The sequence below is a fragment of the Beta vulgaris genome, chromosome 4 (genome assembly GCF_026745355.1).
Source record: "Beta vulgaris subsp. vulgaris cultivar EL10 chromosome 4, EL10.2, whole genome shotgun sequence".
NCBI classification, from domain to species: Eukaryota; Viridiplantae; Streptophyta; class Magnoliopsida; order Caryophyllales; family Amaranthaceae; genus Beta; species Beta vulgaris.
Window position 1 is genome coordinate 63,758,119 of NC_079205.1, and position 22,476 is coordinate 63,780,594.

General features: G+C 36.1%; 3 protein-coding genes across 8 annotated transcripts in view; all 3 read left to right on the forward strand.

The window, feature by feature from the left end:
- The window catches only part of LOC104890010 (uncharacterized), a 17,183-nt gene extending 12,183 nt beyond the window's left edge, over positions 1–5,000 (forward strand). Inside the window, exons 10-15 of the mRNA XM_057394180.1 lie at positions 531–725; positions 838–1,000; positions 1,099–1,285; positions 1,390–1,539; positions 2,067–2,848; positions 4,921–5,000. Of these exons, the coding sequence (XP_057250163.1) occupies positions 531–725; positions 838–1,000; positions 1,099–1,285; positions 1,390–1,539; positions 2,067–2,079 (708 nt within the window). The 3' untranslated portion in view covers positions 2,080–2,848; positions 4,921–5,000. The remainder of the gene's footprint in view (positions 1–530; positions 726–837; positions 1,001–1,098; positions 1,286–1,389; positions 1,540–2,066; positions 2,849–4,920) is intronic.
- Positions 2,931–21,464, forward strand: LOC130589339 (phenylacetaldehyde reductase-like). Of its 6 annotated transcripts, none has more exons than XM_048643783.2 (6): positions 2,940–4,207; positions 18,812–18,981; positions 19,197–19,391; positions 20,001–20,166; positions 20,289–20,475; positions 20,801–21,464. In XM_048643783.2, the coding sequence occupies exons 1-6, from the start codon at positions 4,078–4,080 to the stop codon at positions 20,943–20,945; spliced, it is 993 nt and encodes a 330-aa protein (XP_048499740.1). In that variant the 5' UTR covers positions 2,940–4,077; the 3' UTR covers positions 20,946–21,464. The 6 variants fall into 6 exon arrangements, with proteins under 6 accessions (XP_057250533.1, XP_048499740.1, XP_057250531.1 ...); XM_057394548.1 differs by having other exon boundaries at positions 4,066–4,207; positions 18,812–19,030; XM_057394551.1 differs by lacking the exon at positions 2,940–4,207 and adding an exon at positions 17,297–17,782 and having other exon boundaries at positions 18,813–18,981.
- On the forward strand, positions 5,141–6,893 carry LOC130591314 (phenylacetaldehyde reductase-like). Its single transcript, XM_057394552.1, has 4 exons — positions 5,141–5,550; positions 5,701–5,866; positions 5,978–6,164; positions 6,316–6,893. The coding sequence occupies exons 1-4, from the start codon at positions 5,548–5,550 to the stop codon at positions 6,449–6,451; spliced, it is 492 nt and encodes a 163-aa protein (XP_057250535.1). The 5' UTR covers positions 5,141–5,547; the 3' UTR covers positions 6,452–6,893.
- Positions 21,465–22,476: the final 1,012 nt, after the last annotated feature.

Below are 22,476 nucleotides of genomic sequence, written 5' to 3' on the forward strand. Positions count from 1 at the left end.
AGAAAGAATAACAAACCAGAAAATATAGGCAATTTTGATCTATGGTTTATGTAGGGTGACTGTTCACAATCGTCGTGTATATAGTGAATGGTAATCGATTCCGTCCATGTTTTGTATAGTATGTTAAGGAGATTTATACTCCATAATCCATTTGAGTTGGTGTTGTACCACAAAAACAAAAATCATCAACTCTTTTCAAAGTTGTGTATATCTACAAAAACTATCATGGTATGCCATTGACTGTACAGTATTTACAGTAGTAACGTTTCAACATCAACTTTTTCATACAGTTACTTAAAAAGGGCTCTCTGTTAGTGGAGATTCTGTAGGAGGAGTTGCATATAGTTAAACCTCCTCTAAGGACACCAACTTGCACTACGTGGTTCGTGGTGGTTGTTCTTAGTGATATGCTGATTATGAAGAAAGAAACTCATAGTCATAACTCATATACCACATCTAAGAGTGACAGATGGTATAGTCTTTATTTTGGTAGAAATTTATGCTTTAGTTTTTATACTTTGTAATTGCAGGCTGATGTGCTTGACCCTGCTGTCAAGGGAACCCTCAATGTTCTTACCTCCTGTAAAAAGTTTCCTTCAGTAAGGAGAGTGGTTTTGACATCTTCAATGGCTGCCGTTTTGTTCACTGGAAAACCTCGAGCTCCTGAGGTTGTGGTCGATGAAAGTTGGATATCTGATCCTGAATTGTGCAAGGAGTCAAGTATTGTATGTCTATCTGCTGTAAAGCTTGCCCACATATTCAACTTACACTACTCAAAGGAATGTATATGTGATATTGTGATGTTGTTGATCTACGTGACTTCGTTGGCTGGTGCAGATGTGGTATACGCTTTCCAAGACATTAGCTGAAGATGCTGCCTGGAAATTTGTCAAAGAGAATGGTATAGACATGATCTCGATAAACCCAGCCATGGTAGTAGGTCCTATGTTGCAACCAAGTCTCAATAGCTCTGTAGCTCCAATACTAAACTTAATTAATGGTTTGTATTGGAACTGATTTTGGTTCAAACTAATGCTTAAAATTAAGAAATTTGTGATTGTATCACGTATATGTGTTGCTTTCCTCTATATTTTACAGGGGCAGAAACTTATCCAAATGCAGCATTCGGTTGGGTTCATGTTAAAGATGTGGCTACTGCACATATCTTAGCATTTGAGGTCCGTTCAGCTTCTGGAAGGTACATTTTGGCTGAGACTGTTGCTCATTGTTCTGAAATCGTGAAGATTTTACAAGAACTTTATCCCGCACTCACACTTCCAGATAAGTGAGTTTTCTTCTTTAACACCCTCTTTTTGTTTTAGTATCTAACTAGTCTCGGGTTTTACATTTTATCTGTACTTCTGAAATCTCTGTAAACCGTTTCTTCAGGTGTGCTGATGACAAACCTTTGGCTCCAACATATCAGGTTTCCAAAGAGAAAGCGAAAAGTTTGGGAATTAATTATATTCCCTTGAAAGTAAGCCTCAAAGAGACTGTTGAAAACTTGAAGGAGAAGGGCTTAGTCAGCTTTGCGCTTCAGTAGGGTATTGATTATTGTGTTAAAGTACTATGTAAATTATTATTATTGACCAATCATCAAAATTTTACTAATGCTATAATGTATTGAAACATTTGTCTTCTATCCATTGACCATATCTAAACCATCTTCATTACTTGTATTATGCTTTTTCTTGCATGTTTTTGTACTATCTTTAAAGTTCAAGAAGCAGCAGTGTGGAAGCTTTTCATAGAAACAGAACGATAACAAGCTAAGAGTAAAAGAATAAGATGAGTGAAGTCGCAGAAAACAGTATGGTGTATAACTGGGGCTTCTGGCTTGTGAATCACTTGCTTCAGTGTAGTTATACTGTAAATGCCACCGTTCGTGATCGGAGGCTGTGTTCTCCTTCTATAATATCTGTCTCAATGTTTCTCTTACATTTATAATATTGCTCATTAGTATGTCCAAAGTCATTATTTCATATCCTGCACAAAAGTGGACTTATATTCTTTGCATATGGTTTTTTGCTGTATTATTTACTGTATGTTCGGTTTGGTGGCACTAGAGGGAGCAATTGAATGGCATCACCAATTTAAAGCAAATTTGAAGGAGGAAGGCTCCTTTAACTCTGCATTTGCTTGATGTCGACTGTCGAGATATTTTCCACACTGCTCCAATTCCTGTTAGTTCTAACCTGAAAGATCTTAAGGTCCTGAGCTCTTTATCTTCCCTTTTACCTTTCTAGTAGTTACTCACTTTTTTGGTTTCGTTATTGTTTTACTTTAGTTTTGTTTTAGTGAACCTAAGTCTTTAATTTCTTGTATTGCTATGAGTAATTTGATGATTTGATCAATATTTTCTTAATTTAGTATTAGGAGAAATAAGCGCACACTCTCTCTTAATACTAACTTTTCTTGATTAGCTACTTATGCTGACAATATTTGAAGGCTTCTCATTGAGAAATTAGACATCGTTGTGTCATATGAAGGCATAACAAGAATAATTGAATGTCTCCAACTACTTGATTATATTACATGTTTAGTTGATGGGCTACGACGAAGCCAAACATCTTTTGAGGCAATGGTTAAGTCTTGTAAGAACTTCATTTTTCATTTTTGTGGAACTACAACTTTTGTCACTTTACTCAACTTCAGAATTTTGCAACATGATTGATCAATCACTTTGATTTGCGATGTTTGATGCAATTTATCGGTTTTTCTGTGGCAGAATTTTGATACATTTATGCTTGTTTTTGGTTGCGCATTCTGTTTCTGCAGCTGATGTACTCTATCCTGCAATCAAGGAAATGCTCCTTAGCTCTTGTAGAATGCTTCCAACTTTAAACAGGTAATCTTTAATCTGACATCTTCATTGGCTGTATTTCTGTACAACGGTAGTTCTTCAATGGTTTTCTGCTAGGTGCTCTGATGTGGTATGTCTGTCTGCCAGCTGTGTGATTTGCTGCTTACTTATGTTCGTATCCTTTACATGTTCAAGACGTTACCATTGCTCATATCTGAGCTGTTCAAGACCATATGGCAAATCGAAATCTTCTATCCTAGAACTTGTGTGCTACTTGCAGCAATTTTATTGGTCGTTATTATTGCAGGGCTCATCACTATATAAAATGAATGTTAAAACATGTTATAACCAACGAATAGAAAGAAGAAAGTGGCAAAAATGTGGTACACAAATTGTTGGACAAGAGATTGAGGTTCTGTAGGTCTTTTCACCCACTAACAGATCTCTTTCAACCTTTTCTTTTTCATTCTTAGTTCCCCATTAGCCTCTATCAACAAAGTGAACTCATATATTCCGTCTCAAAATGTGTATATACTTGTGTGGCGTACTCTTTCTTTTAGTTGATTATAATGTGTGCTCTAATTTCAATTAAGAATTGATAGAGTATAAAACTATTCCTCGAACTCCAACAATCTGCTTAAGCTTTATAAAACTATTCTTGGGACTCCAACCATCAACTTAAGCTTTTGGTTGAGTTGGTCCTTTTGACATTGTATCAGAGCCAACGTGACATAAAGGTCACGGGTTCAAATCTCATCCATCCCTCCTAGTAGAATATTTAGCGTCAGGTACGAGGAAGACTTGTGCTGCATCCACTTCAAACTCAATGGACTCTCGCGTGAGAGGGGCGTGATAAAGTATAAAACTATTCCTGGGACTCCAACCATCAGCTTAAGCTTTTGGTTGAGTTGGTCCTTTGACAAGAATTGGTAGGACAAACATAATTAATAATGAATAACCAATAAAATAAAGCCAGTTACATATTGTGAGGAAAAGATTTTGATTCCAACAAAACAAAAGTCTATCTCAACTGGGCCACCTTACTGCAACATTTAACATGTGTGCCAAAGCTAACAAGAAAGTTTTTTTGGACCAAGAGTGTACACCGTACAACCTACCTCAGACTCACAAAATTGACATGCATCAAATTCCAACAACCTTATCTTTTCTTTAGATGTGTACCAATACCATTCACATGTTTATGCCAACAAAAAAATCCAAAGAAGGGGTTATTCATCAACTGGTCCTTGTTGTGAGAACAAAGATAATCTCAGATGGAACAAGTTATGAGTGGAGAAGGAAAGAGAGTTTGCGTGACTGGTGCTTCAGGCTATATTGCTTCTTGGATTGTCAAGTTCTTGCTTCAGCGAGGCTACGTCGTTAATGCTACTGTTCGCAGCCTAAGTATATTTATTTCTCTACTTGATACTCACTAATCTGCATCTTTTTGCATAACATTATCTCTATCCATATTTAGTTACCATGGTCTACGGTAGTTTGAACTAAGGGTGCGTGTTTTTCACCTGTATTAATCTGAACTTAACTTATTAAACTTGATGGATCCTGATTTCATCTTATGTTTACATATGATTATTTTAGGGAGATGTTGATCACTTTGGTGTATCTAACTATCTATGTCAATATTATTAGACAATGATGTAGATGAGATCCAATTCCACGTTTCCCAATAACTTAATTAACTAAGTTTAGTTGTCGTTGACAATGTCATATCAATGTTGCATCGATATTTTAAATTAATACATAATAAGGCATCAAAATCTTAAGTGCCATATAATATCAAATGAAAAAGTTAGTTACACTGTCTTATAAATTGGAAATTCATGTTATGACTATTGAATTGTCTAGCTAGATACACTGGCGTAATTTAACATGGGTTGTCTTTGAAAATAATATACATTGTGGTCGCTGGAGGTACCTACTATTCTAGTTGATAAAGTTTTGTGAAGGTATAATAGAAGACCTATGATCACATCTCGTCTATGCTTCTTTTTGTGCCTTTTTCCGCAAAAGAAATGTACGTGTTTGGACAGTTTGACATTTTCAAGTTCTCAAACTATGTTGTAAAAATTCTCGTTTAAATGCTTATGTCCATACAGACGATCCCACAAAAATCGAGCACTTACTTGCACTGGATGGTGCTGAGAAGAGGCTTCACTTGTTTGAAGCCAACCTCTTAGAGGAAGGCTCCTTTGATGCTGCTATGTATGGATGTGATGGAGTTTTCCATACTGCAAGTCCCGTTATTTTTCAATCCAATAATCCTGAGGTAAATCTTAGCATTAAACCCTCTACTTTCCTAAGATCATAATGGATCTGTAAACTGCACTAATTCTTGACTGCTAGTTTTGTGTCATAGTATATACTCCATCCATTTGCATTGATGTTGATGGAAAGAGTTATCTCCAAAAATGAAAAACTATTACCCCGTTCCTCATACCAAACATGCGATAAGGTTTTTCTTTTGTTTCCGATGCTTAAAAGCCTCATACTAACCACTTATCTACCCATATTGTTACATGGAATTCTTACGCGTTTAGAATATTTCTTTGCAAGAAAAGTAGGACTCTGTGATTACGGGTTAACTGGCAAGAGTGATGACTTGTTATAGGCTGAAGTGATTGAGCCTGCGGTGAAGGGAACTCTTAATGTTCTTGCTTCGTGTGCAAAAGCTCTGTCTGTCAAACGAGTGATTTTCACATCTTCTATTGCTGCAGTTGTGTACAATGGTAGATCTCTAACAAATGAAACAATAGTCGATGAAACTTGGTTTTCTTCTCCAGAAATCTGCAAGGGAAAAAATGGGGTACACGTTTTAGTTATTTAGTTTTTTAGAAGGTTACATGTGAGCTTGACTGTTATTTAGTTGTATTTTACAGGAATGCTATTTGATTGCGAAAATATTGGCAGAGGATGCGGCTTGGAAGTTTGCCAAAGAGCACAACATTGACATGATATCAATAAATCCTGCAGGCGTAATAGGCCCAATGTTGCAACCAACAATGAATATTACTACTTTTTCCATTGTTTTTAACTTGATTAATGGTATGATTACTTTCTCTTCTTAGTCTTCAAGTGTTGTGTACTAGTTTTGGAGTTGTAACAATCTTGATTGAACATCAATTAGATTGCTTTTATAATATGAATTCATTTTAGGGTCGGAGACATATCGAAATGCATCTTTGGGGTTGGTTCATGTGAAAGACGTTGCTGAAGCACATATACGTGCCTTGGAGATCCCTTCTGCTAATGGGAGGTATGTGTTGAGCGAATCTGTCATGCATAATGCAGTTATTGTCGAAATTTTGCGCGAGCTTTACCCAAACCTCAAGCTCCCTAACAAGTAAGTTCATGCCTATTTCCCTCTTACATATTGCAACTATTGTAGTCCTTTGCATCTAAAATCTACCAACTATTGTAGCTAATATAGCTAGCAACTAGCAAGTTATCTTGTTGCTGTTTGTGCAATAAAATCATGCATGCGTTGCTCTCAGGTGCGAGGATAATTTGCCGCTTACGCCAAGTTACAAGATTTCGAAGGAGAAAGCTAAAACCTTAGGCATTGATTACATTCCCTCGAAAGTTGCTCTCAAGGAAACCGTTGAGTGCTTAAAGGAGAAGTTCATGTAGATGTTTGTATATAAATTGATTGAGGGTGAATGATTTCAGCAACAATACAGGAATGTATATAATTATATGTGTTGGAGAGTGAGGGATAGCCTAGTGGTTAGAGCTTCTCTCCCGGTTTCAAGAGGTTCTGGGATTGATTCTCACTCTTGGCAAGTTGAGATCGCTTCTCATCCTTGGCAAATTGGAATTCTCTTTATTCCCCTAACTTGTCAAGGTTTCTCCTTATTGTTTATATATATATATATATATATATATATATATATATATATAGGGGAAGGATCCGCTGAAAACCACTCTTAGGCTGAAAACTGAAAACAAAGTAACTTTTAAGCCCTTTAGGGTAACTTTTAACCCTTTTAGGATAATTTTTGTCAGTTTTGGGATAACTTTATTATATTAAGGATAGTTCTATGTATTTTAAGGGTAACTTTATTTATTATAAGAGTAACTATTACCACTTTTAAGGTAACTTTTTACCTTGAAATATATGTTAGTGAGAGGGGGTAACAAATAGCTTTAAAACAACAACTAATCACAATACTTTGGCAACTAATAACAATACTTTGTATGAATTTCGCCAAATATATGTTAGTGAGAGGGGGTAACAAATAGCTTTAAAACAGCAACTAATCACAATACTTTGGCAACTAAATCACCTACAACTTCCCATTTTCATCACTCTCAGTTTGCATTCTTCGATTTCGCTGTTTCCGAACTACGATTTTTTCTTCGTTGTAATTGTCTTCGTTTTCAGTTGTCGATATTGCGGTCTTCGAACTATTGCTGTGCTGTGGTTGTCTTTCATTATCGATTAAAGAAGTTGCAATGAGGTAACTATAATATAACTTAGTTGTAATTCAGGCTTATTGTTTTTGCAGTTGACAAATAATTAGGGTTTCATACCGTTACAGTCGGTATTACTTCTGAATTGCGGCGAGCTGCCATTCCAACTCCACCAATCCCCGCAACTCCAACACAAACCTTACTCGCCACAATTCTCGACGCATTCGAAACAACAACATCCGCGAACAAAACTACAGCAAACTCGTCGGAACTCAGCGTTCCTTTCGCCGGAGAACTCTTTCGAAGTGATTGATACGCGCCGTCGACTTCGTGCGCGGAGGGCGGTGAGGGACGCCACGTTTTGAGGATAGGGGAGGAGAAAGAATTTCGGAGGGAGGTGTGGAGGCGGATGGAAGCGTCGGAGAGTTGGTAGGCGAAGATGTTGTGGGAAGTTTGTTGAGTTAGGGATTGGAGATCGGAAAAGATGGTGTTGCAGGAAGAGGTGAAGTCTTTCACTGTAGAGAAAAGAGGAGGAGAGAGAGAGAGGAGAGAAGAGGAGGAGCGACATTTCAATTGTTTACCTATAAGAATAGATCGTGTCCGTTAGATGTAATCCAATGGTTAGGATTGTCTGTTTTCAGTTTTTAGATTAAGAGGTGGTTTTCACAAGATCCCATTTCTATATATATATATATATATATATATATATATATATATATAGATATATTGGTAGGATCCGCTGAAAACAACTCTTAAACTGAAAACGGGGTAACTTTTACCATTTTTAGGGTAACTTTATATACTTTAGGGGTAACTTTTGCCTATTTTAGGGTAACTTCATTATATTAAGGATAACTTTATATATTTCAAGGGAAACTTTATATATGATAAGGGGTAACTTTTAGTGCGTTTAGGATAACTTTATTATGTCATAATTAATTTTCATCTTTCTAGAGTAATTTTGAGTATTATAAGCGTAACTTTGAGTATTATAAGGATAACTTTTAATATTATAAGGATAACTTTTAAGTTTTCAACAAATTTACACCAAAATCCACCAAAAATTCACAAGTCAAAGATCAAATCACCGACAACAATCACGTAAATTTCTTTAATTGAAATTCAAAATCGATCAACGATTCAATTGTGCATCTGTTTTCAAACACATTCCCTAACCTAACCCAATCTAACATAGAAAGAAGTAGCAACCCAAGAGCATAAACAAATAACAGACCCAATCAAACCACCCCAACTCTGGCTGCCATTCCAACTCCACCAATCCCCGCAACTCTAACACAAACCCTACTCGCCACAATTCTCGACGCATTCGAAACAACAGCATCCGCGAACAAAACTACAGCAAACTCGTCGGAACTCAGCGTTCCTTTCGCCGAAAAACTCTTTCGAAGTGATCGATACGCACCGTCGACTTGCGCGCGTGAGGGCGGTGAAGGACGCCACTTTTTGAGGATAGGGGAGGAGAGAGAATTTCGGAGGGAGGTGTGGAGGCGGATGGAAGCGTCGGAGAGTTGGTAGGCGAAGATGTTGTGGGAAGTTTGTTAAGTTAGGGATTGGAGATCGGAAAAGATGGTGTTGCAGGAAGAGGTGAAGTCAGTGAAATGCTGTAGAGAAAAGAGAAGGAGGAGAGAGAGGAGAGAAAGGGGAGGAACAATGACGTTTCAAGTGTTTACCTATAAGAATAGATCGCGTCCGTTAGATGTAATCCGACGGTTAGGATTGTTTGTTTTCAGTTTTTAGATTAAGAGGTGGTTTTCACAAGATCCCATTCCTATATATATATAACTATATGCTTATAATTATATGGGTTGGACTTGAGATATTCTTAGCCCACAATATATGTGCCACATTTTCTTGTTGATCTATTATAATGTATGTTAAAAAAATCTATACAAATATATTAAAAGGCATGTGTGACAATGTATACAAGTCACGTGTCACCTTTGTTATTCCACTAGAGTTGTCCACTGTGTACATAAGTCATGTCGATCAAAACTGAACGTGTGTCCTCTTGTTATTATAACAGTACACACATACCATCTCAATTAACTTTTGATGATGTTTTAAGTGTCACAATAAAAATTTAAATTACCATCTAGGAAAAGACATAATACAATAAGAACCCACCAGAAAATCAACCCTCTTGGTAAAAATAAACCCGAAGGTCGTCGCTTTGCATTATATATGAAAAAAGAAAACCTCACTTACAGAACTATAGAAGTGGAAGTAAAGATGTGTAAATCAATAAACATTAAAAAAAAAAATCTAAAAATCTATTTAGCATGGAAACTCTCATGAAGATCATGTTTTCCATTTTCGAAACTCGAGAGGAAAAAAATTCTTTGAAAAACTAGCGAGCTTCCTGCCTCAATGATCTTCAGTCACAAAATGATATTTTTCCTAACTAAAAGTCTCTTAGCTAACTCTGTAGTCTATGTCCTATTTATATACATATTTTGTTGGTAATAAACAAAACTACACAGATTTCTATGCAACAATAATTATTTAATCATAAATTTTGGATTTCACAATAAATGAACTAATGGGGGTGTTCAAAGACTTTCTCGAGGCAGCACAAATATGCCAAACACCCGCACAATGTTACAAGCCACATCGGCTTTCCTAGGAATATTCCTGGAGAAAATATGACCAGGTACGGAGAAGTCCAAAAATGTCCCGAAAACAACCAAAATTGAATATTATAATACACGCTTTCGTACTTTCCCGTGGCCCGAGATACGGACGGCACGGGGTGCCTTCTAGGGACATGGGATGTTATTGGGAAATAGTCATGTGGCTTGGAATGAATTTATGGATGCCTTTACGTTCATTTTGAGACAATTTTGGGTTTCACTAGAAATGATCAAATGTCGTGTCGAAAGGCTTTTCGAGACAATGCAAATAGTGCGAAATACCCGTGCAACATTAGAAGTCACGTCGGCTTTTGTAGGAACGTTTCGGGAGAAAATGTGACCACATCCGGAGAAGTCCATAAATACCCCCAAAACAACTAATATTAAAGGTTATAATACACGTTTTCGCACCTTCCCGGGGCCAGAGCTCCGAACGCCACATGATGCCTCCTAGAGACCTGGGAGGTCATTGGAAAAGAGTCATGTGGTTTGGAACGAATATGTGGATGCCTTTATGTTCATTTCGAGACAATTTTGGGTTTCACGAGATATGAACAAATGGGATATTCAGAGGCTTCTCATAGGAACCAGAAATGATGCCAAACACCCGAGCTATGTTACAAGTCACGACAGCTTTCCTAGGAACGTTTCGAGAGAAAATATGGCCAGGTCCGGAGAAGTCCAAACATGTCCCAAAAACAACCAAAATTGAAGGTTATAATACACACTTTCGAACTTTTCCGAGATACGACCTCAGAATGCCGCGGGATGCCTCTTAGGGACATGAGAGATCATTGGAAAAGAGTCATGTCGATTGGAACGAATATGTGGATCATTTACGTTTATTTCGAGGCAAATTTTGGGTTTCTCGAGAAATGAACAAATGGGGTGTTCAGAAGCTTTTCAAGACAATGCAAGTGATGCCAAGAACCCGCACAACATTACAAGTCACGTTGGTACTCCTTGGAATATTTCGGGAGAAAATATGATTAGGTCCGAAAATTACAAAAATGTCGCAAAAACCGCCAAAATTGAAGGTTATAATACACGCTTTCAGACTTTCCCGGGGTCCGAGCTCCAAACACCAGGGGATGCCTCATACGGACATGGGAGGTCATTGGAAAGAAGTCATGTGGTTTGGAACGAATATGTTGATGCATTTATGTTCATTCCAAGACAATTTTGGGTTTCACGAGATATGAACAAATGAGGTATTCAGAGGTTTTTCGAGGAAATGCAAATGATGCCAAGCACCCACGCAACTTTCCAAGTCACGTCAGCTTTCCTAGGAATCTTTCTGGAGAAAATATGAACAGGCCCGCAGAAGTCGAAAAACGTCCCAAAAACAGCTAAAATTGAAGATTATAATACACACTCTCGGACTTTCCCGGGGCCCGAGCTCCGAACGCCACGGAATGCCTCCTAGGGGGATGGGAGGTCATCGGAAAGGAGTCATGTAGCTTGGATCGAATATGTGGATGCTTATACGTTCATTTCGAGACAGTTTTAATTAGGTTTCACGAGAAAAGAACAAATAGGGTGTTTAGAGGCTTTTCGAGGCAACACTAATGGTGCCAAGCACCCGCGCAACGTTACAAGTCACTTCGGCTTTCCTAGGAACGTTTCGGGAGAAAATATGGTCAGGCCCGGAGCAATCCAAAAATGTCCCAAAAACAACCAAAATTGAAGGTTATATAGTACACGTTTTCGGACTTTCCCGGGGTCCGAGCTCCGAACGCCACGCGATGCCTCCTATGAAAATTGGAGGTCTTTGGAAAGGAGTCTGATAAGTCATATTTATATATAGTTTTTAGGTGCATTTAGGTTGCATTTTAGAGCATTTAGTTTCATATTTAGGTTCATTATTGCATTATATTCTTAAGTTATGTTTTTCTATTTCTATTCGGTATGTTTTCTTGTTTTGGATGAATTTCAGGCATTGAAGACGTATTTGGAGTATGATTAGCTAAACTTGAGGATTAGGAGCACTTGGAAAGAAGTTACAATGCATAAGGATCGTATGGATATGTCATAGTACGAGTTTGAGCAAAAACGAAGCGGAAAATCATTAGAAGAAATGTGAAAAGGAGTCATGTCTACTCTTCTGATCATAACTTTTGATGTGATTCTTAAAATCGAGTAATTCCAGCGGATTTGAAAACTAGACTTGAAGAGCTTTCCAACGATAGGTGGCACGCCCCGAGGAGACTTTTAGTCAAAGAGTTATGCCTTTCGGAAGATTGCACTGTTTCTGCTGGAATCTGCCACGCGTACGCGCGGATCACTAGTCCGCCTATTAATGATTTAATTAAGACTTTTCTTATCTTGTAAATGACTTTCCTAGTCATATTAGGTTAAAGAATATTATTTAGATAGGTTTTTCATTCTTTTTCTCTCTCCGCCCCTTCACGTTATTTCTTATTATTCTAGGTTTTAGTTTTCTCTTCCTCTTTTTCTCTCTAGTTTCTAGTTGTAAAACCCTAGTTTTTATTCTTCTTCATTAATTCATGATTTCTTTTAGTTTCTTTCTTTGATTTCTTTGATTATGTTTTTCTTTGTAGATTTAGGTTTCATTATTTATTTCATGATTGAGTAATTTTTATTTCTAGGGTTTGGGAATCCATGTTTATATGTTATAATTCTTGATGGATGTTTATTGATGGTTTTATTAGTCATTGTTATTTCTAATTGTTTAGTGTTTATATTATTAATCTTGCAATCTGATCAATTGTCTGATTAAATATTGCTAATATCGAGTCATAGATCGAGAGATAGTACTCTTTAGAGGCTTACCTACAATTAGCAAATCTGATTATGTTGAGCGACCGTACTAGCATATGTTGATTTTAGAGCGTTAATGCCTGACCAAGGATTAACATGTGCTCTAGATATCTGATTGATTGAACTATTGATGGTATTTTGATAGATTATAGTTATAAACATGGTGAACCATTACCCTAGATCCTTTTTTGTTTGATTTTCCTAGTTTAATTAGTTTAGACTTTAATTTAGTTATTTCTGAACTTGTTTAGTTTCACCATATATTAGAAGCTAGATTAAAACGACCATCTCTCTGTGGATTCGACCCTACTTACCCTACTACATTGTTAGAAGGTTTTGCAGGAATTATTTTTGACGGGTGTACGACAGCCTATCAGAGTCATGTGGCTTGGAACAAATATGTGTATGCTTTTACGTTCATTTCGAGGCAATTTTGTGTTTCCTGGAAAAATGAACAAATGGGGTGTTTAGAAGCTTTTTGAGACAATAGAAATATTGTCAAGCACTTGTGCAACGTTACAAGTCACGTCGATACTCCTAGATATGTTTCAGGAGAAAATATGACCAGGTCCGGAGAAGTACAAAATTGTCACAAAACAGCCAAAATTGAAGGTTATAATACACGCTTTTGGACTTTCCCGGGGCCCGAGCTACGGACACCACAGGATGTCTCCTAGGGAACATGGGAGGTCATTTGAAAGGAGTCATGTGGCTTGAAATGAATATGTGGATGTATTTACGTTCATATCAAGGCAGTTTAGATATCACGAGAAATGAACAAATAGGGTGTTTAAAGGCTTTTCAAGGCAAGAATAATGGTACCAAGAACCCGCGCAAAATTACAAGTCATGTCGGCTTTCCTAGGAACGTTTCGGGAGAAAATATGACCAGGCATGGAAAAGTCCAAAAATGTCTCAGAAACAGCTAAAATTGAAGGTTATAATACACGCTTTCGGACTTTTCCGGGGCCTGAGCTACGGACACCACACCATGCCTCCTAGGGACATTGGAGATCATTGGAAAGGAGTGATGTGGTTGGAACAAATATGTGGATGTCTTTACGTTCATTTCGATGCAGTCTTAGGTTTCACGAGAAATGAACAAATGGGGGTGTTTAAAGGCTTTTTGAGGCAACACTAATGGTGTCAAGCACCCGTGCAACGTTACAAGTCACTTCAGTTTTTCTAGGAACGTTTTGGGAGAAAATATAGCTAGGCCCGGAGAAATGCAAAAATGTCCGAAAAACAACAAAATTGAAGGTTATAATACACACTTTCGGACTTTTCCACGGTCCGAACTCCGAATGCCGCGGGATACCTCTTAGGGACATGGGAGATCAGTGGAAATGAGTCATGTCGATTGGAACGAATATGTGGATGATTTACGTTCATTTCGAGGCAAATTTTGGGTTTCCCGAGAAATGAACAAATGGGGTGCTCAGAAGCTTTTCGAGACAATGCAAATGGTCTCAAGCACCCGCTCAACGTTAGAAGTCACGTCGGTACTCCTTGGAATGTTTCGAAAGAAAATATGAACAGGTCCGGAAAGTACAAAAATGTCGCAAAAACATCCAAAATTGAAGGTTATAATACACGCTTTCGGACTTTTTCGGGGTCCGAGCTCCGAACGCCATGGGATGCCTCCTACGAACATGGGAGGTCATTGGAAAGGAGTGATGTGGCTTAGAATGAATATGTGGATGCCCTTACGTTCATTTCGAGGCAATTATAGGTTTTTCGAGAAATGAAGGAATGGGGTGTTCAGAGGCTTTTCGAGGGAATGAAAATTATGCCAATAACACCCGCGCAATATTACAAGTCACATCAGCACTCATAGGATTTTTTCGGGAGAAAATATGAACAGGACCGCAGAAATCAAAAAATGTCCCAAAAACAGCTAAAATGGAAGGTTATAATACACGCTTTCGGACTTTCTCGGGGCGCCAGCTCCGAATGCCACGGGATGCCTTCTAAGGGCATGGGAGGTCATTGGAAAGGAGTTATGTGGATTGGATCGAATATGTGGATGCATTTACGTTCATTTCAAGGCAGTTTTAGGTTTCACGAGAAAAGAACAAATGGGGTATTTAGAGGCTTTTTGAGGCAACACTAATGGTGCCAAACACCTGCGCAACGTCACAAGTCAAGTCGACTTTCGTAGGAATGTTTCGGGAGAAAATATAACCAAGCCCGGATAAGTCCAAAAATGTCCCAAAAAACAGCCAAAATTGAAGGTTATAAGTAGTAAAAACTAAAGATGACTCAATCCGATTAAAATTTAGCCGAACTAATACTACCTTCGTTCTTTTTCTATTATAACAATGTGTTTGGACACAATTTTTAAGGATTTTTTGGAACAAATGAGTAGTTTAGGATAAAAGTAACTCTTTAATTAACTAGAGTAGGAGAGAAATCATCCTTAGAGAATAAAAGCATTTTTATAAGGCAAAGTGAGTAATTAATGATGGTTTCAATAAGATAAAGTAAGGGCAATATTGTCAATTAAAGTTGCTTTTTATACAAAAATTGAAATTATTGCAATAGATGTGAAACTACCAAAAATAGTAATTATTGTAATATAAAAAGAATGGAGGAAGTATATTGTAAGCTCGTCTCATGTACGAATCTATAGTATGTAAATTTTTGTGTATTATAGGAGCTTTAGTGCTTTACCATTTAATACTACCATACATCATCTAGTCCAAAATAAGTAAGATGTTGATGGATATTGTGGAATTAAAGAAAGCAAAGAGATGAAAACAAAAAAATTGATGGATATATATTGTGGAATTAAAGAAAGCAAAGAGATGAAAACAAAAAAATTGTGACCTATATGTAGAAAGAGTCGGTCTTATGAGAGACCATTTAATTTTAATTTAAAATTAGGCATTTTTATTTTTGGTAAAGATGAAGGGGACTCGCTTGAGAGGGGTGATATGGAAAATCAAATTACTCAAATGAGTCATATGAGGTTTAATCCCTATACCTCAAGGATAACAGAGAAGCGATACCACTACTCCACCACCTTAACGTAACCTCAATTAGGCAACTATTCAAGTTCAATATTAAAAAGAGAACATATCACTTTTTGAATACAGTGAATAGTTTAAGCTATGTCGATTAACAAAAGTAAAATTAGCTTGTAATAAAATTTGAACCCGTGACCTCTTGCTGTTTTAACATGACACAATTACCATCTCAACCAACTTTTAATCATGCTTTAAGAGTCCATATTATTATATTTGTATCTTTTAAATGTTGAGTTTTCCTTAATATATTTTAATGGGAATGGAAAAAAATGCATATTAACTATCAAGTTCATTCGGAAACATAATACCAACCCGGAGCAATGCTCGAGTCCAAATACTAATTAAATTTTAAAAGTAGTGAAACATAATAAAATACACAACTAATAAAATGAAATGATACACAAGTATATACATATAATCAGACAAAAAAATTTGTTTTCAACAAAACAATCTATCTTTCTCCCCCTCCCTAGTGAAGCCTACCAAAAGCCAAAGCTAATGAAAGGTACAAATGAACCAAGGGTGTACAGCCTAAACTTATCCATTTTCAGTTTCTCACAGAATTGAAGTAAGTTTTACGTGGACTTGATTTATACTAATACTGGTGTAGACAAAATCCTTTTTTCTCATATAGTCATCTTTTGTAATATTACTATAAGGTTAACAAAGAGACAATTTTTTTTTTACAGTCACCCTTTTTATATTAGTTTATTATAATGAAAATACACTTTGTAACATAATAATCTTTTTTTCCTCGTATATAATAGTCACCCTTTACCATCCATAGCTAACCCTCGATTAAATCTATTATTTTTAACAAAGTGATCCTTTTTTCATAAATCTTACTTTCTCTGTTTTTTTAGATGACCTGTTTTGGCTTTTGACACTATTCATATGTGTAATTTTAATTTGACTATATTTTGTGATTTGTACTTAAGGAAAAATATAGTCATGTGACATCTTATTATATTCGTCTCAATGTATATTTTCATAATATCAAATTTTTGTAATTTTTTCTTATTGATAATTAGAAATATAAATGTTTAAAATAATTTATTAGTATGTGTGTCCAAGAGAAACGAATCAACCAAAAAAACAGAGGTGGCATATATTATCTTAGTGTTTGGATCTTCTAAAATTGTAACATAACTCTATAATATAAAGTTTGAGAAATATCAATCATTAAATAAAAAATCAACAGTCATTATTATCATTAGGTAAGGATGAGGAGCTAGCTCATGTGGTAGAGCACTCCCCTCTGATCCTTGAGGTCAGGGGTTCAATCCTTATCCCCAACATTATGTTGGGGTATTTCCTTAGCATGCTTTGCATGCTTTACCAGCCAATGTGCTGGTAGTTCCTACAAGGCTAGTAGCCTTGGTAGGGGTTAGCCCTTGGGCTGACTTAATTTCCCAATCAAAAAACAAAAAAAAAAAAAAAAAAAAAAAAATTATTGTCATTAGGTGGTATATATTATCATTAGGTGGACTCTATCATATAACTTTTTTTACTTTTTTTGTATAGGTGAATTTCAATATCTACAACAGGATCATCTAGAAAAGATTTGAAAATTTTGCTTGGAGTTATGTCCATATTTCAATAACCTTATCTTTACTTTCAACGTGTACCACTCACAACTCACGAATTCATTACCTTCAACCATTTTCTTTGATAATCATTAGATTACATCTAATACTTATACTATGAAGTCAAATGCCCAATTATTATTACTATTCATTCTCACTATCTAATCACTTTTTCCATATGTTAAACCAAATATACACTTAAGCCTAAAAAAAAGTGCTTCATTTAATAAACGAGGTTTTGTGGATGTCATCTAGCTTCATTGATAAAGTACCCGCAACCTGAGATTGAATCTCGTCTATAGCGAGGCGCGAGCCTAAGGACTTCAAGTTCAACCCTTCAACCACCAAAGGAAGAAGCTAGTATATATCAGATGGAACAAGTTATGAGTGGAGAAGGAAAGAGAGTCTGCGTGACTGGTGCTTCAGGCTATATTGCTTCTTGGATTGTCAAGCTCTTGCTTCAGCGAGGCTACATGCAGCCTAAGTATTTTTTTTCTCCCTCCGTCTTTTTTTTGTTGCTATTAATTGGCAATAATTAAGATCATATACTTCCTCCTTTTCGTTTTAAATGCAACAAATAATACTCATTTGTTGCATTTTAAACGAAACGGAGGAAATACTAATAATAACTTTGATACTAATCTGCATATATTTTTGCTCAAAATTTACTCCATCCAAATTTAGTTATCTGCATACATACTAAGAGTGGAGCTTAGTTATCTTGATTCCTTCAACTTGAAACAATAATGTTCATTGAAAATAAGTTTCGTTAAAAATAAGTTTTCATTAGTAGATGTTATTTCAGTTAAGTTCAAATGATGTAAAGTGAAATGGGTCTTAGTGAAAGAGTTGTATTTAACTATGTAATTGTTTTTAGAAGTTGACATAAATCTCGCGTTGAAAAACTTCAGTGTATATAGAGTGACAAAGAGCAATGACACGTAAGATAATATTCATCCCACATTTTGTTCAAAACAATATCAAATCAATATCTCATTGATATATTATTGACAAATAAGGCATCAAGATCTTTAGTGGAAAATGATATTGAATGAAAAAAAGGTTAGTTATATACCTATTGAATTGTCTAATTAGATAATCTAGTTAAATTTAACACATTTGAGTTGTCTTTGAAAAAATCTACATTTCGAAGGTCAACTAGCAAAAATTATTAAAAGAGACGGTCTAATTTTAATATAAAAGTAGACCTAGTCACTAAATGAATTAAACTAGTCACCGAAAGAAATTAACCTAGTCACTATTGAATTAATCCTTTTTTTATTATTGGGCTTAATATTGCCTAATTTTAATTGAAAAGTAGGCGGTCTCTTACAAGGCAAATTCTTGATTGATAAACTCTACTGGTGTGTTACCAAGATTTAGGATCAATCTCGTCTATATCGATAATCTTTGTCGATTTTGTACACTAAAAAACTAGTAAATTTTGGGAAAACTTAAAATTTCCGAGTTTCTAAACTACTATTGTATTGTACAACTCTTGTTTAAATGCTTATGTCCATACTCCATACAGATGATCCCACAAAAACAGAACACTTACTTGCATTGGATGGTGCTGAGAAGAGGCTTCACTTGTTTGAAGCCAACCTCTTAGAGGAAGGCTCCTTTGATTCTGCTATCTATGGATGTGATGGAGTTTTCCATACTGCAAGTCCCGTCATTTTACAATCAAATGATCCTGAGGTTCATCTTAGCCTTAAACCCTGTACTTTCTGAAGATCATAACGGAACAGTACGTGCATTGGCAAACATGCATAATTGGAGAAATAGAAAATCTATTAAGGGACGGAGGGAGTAATTCTTAAGAGTAAAAAATGTCGCGCTCTTTACTTAAGTAGAAGTAAATTAATTAATAGTCCTGACTTATTTTTGTTTTGCCTTTAATTGTGAGGTTTTAGTCAGAAGTGATTGATCCTGCAGTGAAAGGAACACTCAATGTTCTTGTCTCGTGTGCAAAAGTTGCGTCTGTCAAACGAGTGATTTTCACATCTTCTACAGCAGCAGTTGTACATACTGCTAATCCTCCAACCAATGAAACAATAGTTGATGAAACTTGGTTTTCTTCTCCAGAGAGCTGCAAAGGGAAACTAGGGGTATGTAATTATATCTATTTATTTTTCAATATAGGTTGTGGTCAAACCACACCTATCTTAAGTAAAGAAATAATGACTAACATATAAGCTTGATGGGCTACTCCTATTACCAATTGGTTTTACGATGGAACCTGATCTGTATATGTGGTCAAACTCGACTCCTACGTGGGCAATGTTAGGCCCAATGAAGTTTACAAATCTCGGGTAAGGACCCGAACCCCTCCCCCTCCACAAATTGCTTCCCCGCAGGTGCAGACCTAGGTCTCCCACCAAAGATGGAAGCAGTTGCTCGGTTGCCCGTAGGGCAAAGGTTCTTTGACCTTACAGAAAGATGTACTTCCTCCGTTTCATAATACTCGCTACACTTTCCATTGTGGTAGGTTTCACATTACTTGTTGCACTTCTTTTTTGGGAAATAAACTCTCTTTATCTCTCTCGTCTCACATGAGTCCCTTTTCTTTTTACTCTCTACCTTTTTCTTCTCCAAAAAGTTACCTAGGAGTCCGTGAATTGAGAATTGTAGCGAGTAATATGAAACGGATGAAGTATAATTTATGATGATAACGTTTTGTTATTACATGATTATTCTTTTCCGAATGTCTCTTACAGGATTGTTATTTGATCTCAAAGACATTAGCCGAGGATGCTGCATGGAAATTTGCCAAAGAGAAGGGTATTGACATGATATCAATGAATCCTGCAGCTGTAATAGGCCCAATCTTACAACCAACAATGAATCTTACTACTTTTGTCTATGTTTTTAACTTGATTAATGGTATTATACCTTACTTATCTTACTCATAAACCGACATTAAATAATATTGAGTGTTAATTTGGTGCTATAAAAACTTTGATCGAACATCAGAACACTTTTTATAAGTTTTGAGTTCGTTTCAGGGTCGGAAACCTATCCAAATTTAGCTTTTGGGTGGATTCATGTAAAAGATGTTGCTGAAGCACATATACGTGCCTTGGAGATTCCTTCTGCTAAAGGGAGGTACATATTGAGCGAAACTGTGGCGCATTTTGCAGATCTTGTCAACATTTTGCACGAGCTTTACCCGAATCTCAAGCTTCCCAATAGGTTAGTTCATGCTAATTTTTTTCTTACATGTTGCAACTGTTGTAGTCATTTGCTTCTAGAATTTACTACTATGGCTCGCAAGCTTTTTGTTGGATTGCGTGAATCTCCTTGACGGGAGAGATTTCTATTGATCATTATATATATAGGGTTACAAAGGGTCAGTCTTAACTGTGTTAGGAAACCTGACAATAATAAAAAATATTTACATAATAAATATCCTAAACCTATAAAAAGAAATATTTACATGTATTCTCTCACTTTTGTTGTTGTGCTTTTATTTGTGCAATATATATATACTCATGCATGTATGATGTATCGCTTTTAGGTGCGACGATGATTCGCCACTGGATCCAACTTACAAGATTTCTCAGGACAAAGCTAAAACCTTAGGCATTGACTACATCCCCTTGAAAGTTGCACTCAAAGAAACCGTTGAGTGCTTAAAGGAGAAGTTCAATATAAGTGTTTGATATATATGATGGATATAACTTTTATCATATATCCGGATGTATCATGGAAGAGTACTTTTTGTTCATTACTTATTTGAAACCTCTAAATGAGCAAAATTCGTAATAATAAGTAGAACTTCAAAAGCGCAAATGAGCAACAAAAAACTTTGAAGGTACGATGAATGCTCTTATAGGTTAAAGGTGAATAACGACTTCAACAACCTTTCTTTATTGGTAAATATACCTAAGCATTAAAGATTTGAAATGAAAGGAGTGTCCTTAATCAGGGATGCAAAGCTAGGGACTTTAGAAAACTCTATGAAGATTGTTATTTGTTAAGTGTAGGCCAGAAGTGCAGCAAGATTTACAAAGGGATTTACGATGGTGTTACATATATAGTTGTTATTTGTTTAGTAGAGTATGTCTGAATTTTAATTCTATAAGTATCAAGCTATGGACTAAGCAATAACCTACATGCATGGTTATGCGTAGTCATTTTATCCAATTTGAATGATGATTTTATTTTATATAAAAAGATAATTGTAGTATTTTCTTTTAATAATCAACACTTTACCCTTATTACAATTTTCAAATTACCCCTGTTGTCTTGATTAGGGGTATTAACAAGTCGAACTGAGACTGAGCCTGGCTAGGCTCAACTCGGCTCGAGAAGGGGAAAGATTGAGCTCGAAGCTCGTCGAGCTTCAAAATTGGGCTCAGCTCGAAAGGAAGATGGAAGATCAGAGTTTACATCCATGATAACCTAATCGCTGGCTAGGAAGCTGACTCTCATCTTCAAGTGTGCAAAGTGTGACAAAAATGGATTTGAGATTTAGGGTTGAAGTTGACGGTTGGGAAGTGGGGAGAATTGAGGGTGTCATCTTTTCTCCAGTTATTTTTGTTTGGTTTGTAATTTTTATGTGGGCTGGAAATTTGTGTTTGGTTTGTATTGTTTTTTTATAGTAGAGTACACTTAAAAGTCTAAGTTGGATTAGAAATCAATGTACAAAATAGTATTTAAAATTTATCGAACATGTTCGCGATTTCGAGCCGAACTCTACTAAATTTAAGCTCGACTCGCTACGTTCTCGAGGCAAACCCGAACTCGAATCAAGACATCTCGAGTCGAATTTTAACCTAGCCAAATTCAAATAATTTGCAAACCACCCTGATTCATTAGCACCCTAATTTTGATCTTTTTAAAAGAAGTCATGCATGATTAACAAATAGACCCTTGGGCGGCCTTTGGTAACAATAGTCAATTTCTTGGAAACTTAAAACTCTCTAAAATTTCCACACTAATATCCAATTTTTCTTTGTCATAATCAACTTTTTTGCCGTAGAAATTTCTCCATACACCTCTTCTTTCTATAGTGGTTGTACATATTAACATATAGTATCATATTTCAAAGCATTATGTTATAATAATCTTGAACTATGAGAAATTATGTAATATCACATTCAAAGATGAGTAGATGACATAAAAACTGAACCATACATCATAGTGGAAATACATATAAAAAATGAAGTGAATGAATAAAATACTACTCCC

Excerpts from the sequence above, each read along its gene's own strand:
- LOC130591314 (XM_057394552.1), top strand. Across the intron at positions 5,867-5,977 it reads TGTTTTTAACTTGATTAATG|GGTCGGAGACATATCGAAAT; the intron begins GTATGATTACTT and ends AATTCATTTTAG. Across the intron at positions 6,165-6,315 it reads AACCTCAAGCTCCCTAACAA|GTGCGAGGATAATTTGCCGC; the intron begins GTAAGTTCATGC and ends CGTTGCTCTCAG.
- LOC130589339 (XM_048643783.2), top strand. The coding sequence starts at position 4,078 with ATGGAACAAGTTATGAGTGGAGAAGGAAAGAGAGTTTGCGTGACTGGT. Across the intron at positions 4,208-18,811 it reads TGCTACTGTTCGCAGCCTAA|ATGATCCCACAAAAACAGAA; the intron begins GTATATTTATTT and ends TACTCCATACAG. Across the intron at positions 20,476-20,800 it reads AATCTCAAGCTTCCCAATAG|GTGCGACGATGATTCGCCAC; the intron begins GTTAGTTCATGC and ends TATCGCTTTTAG.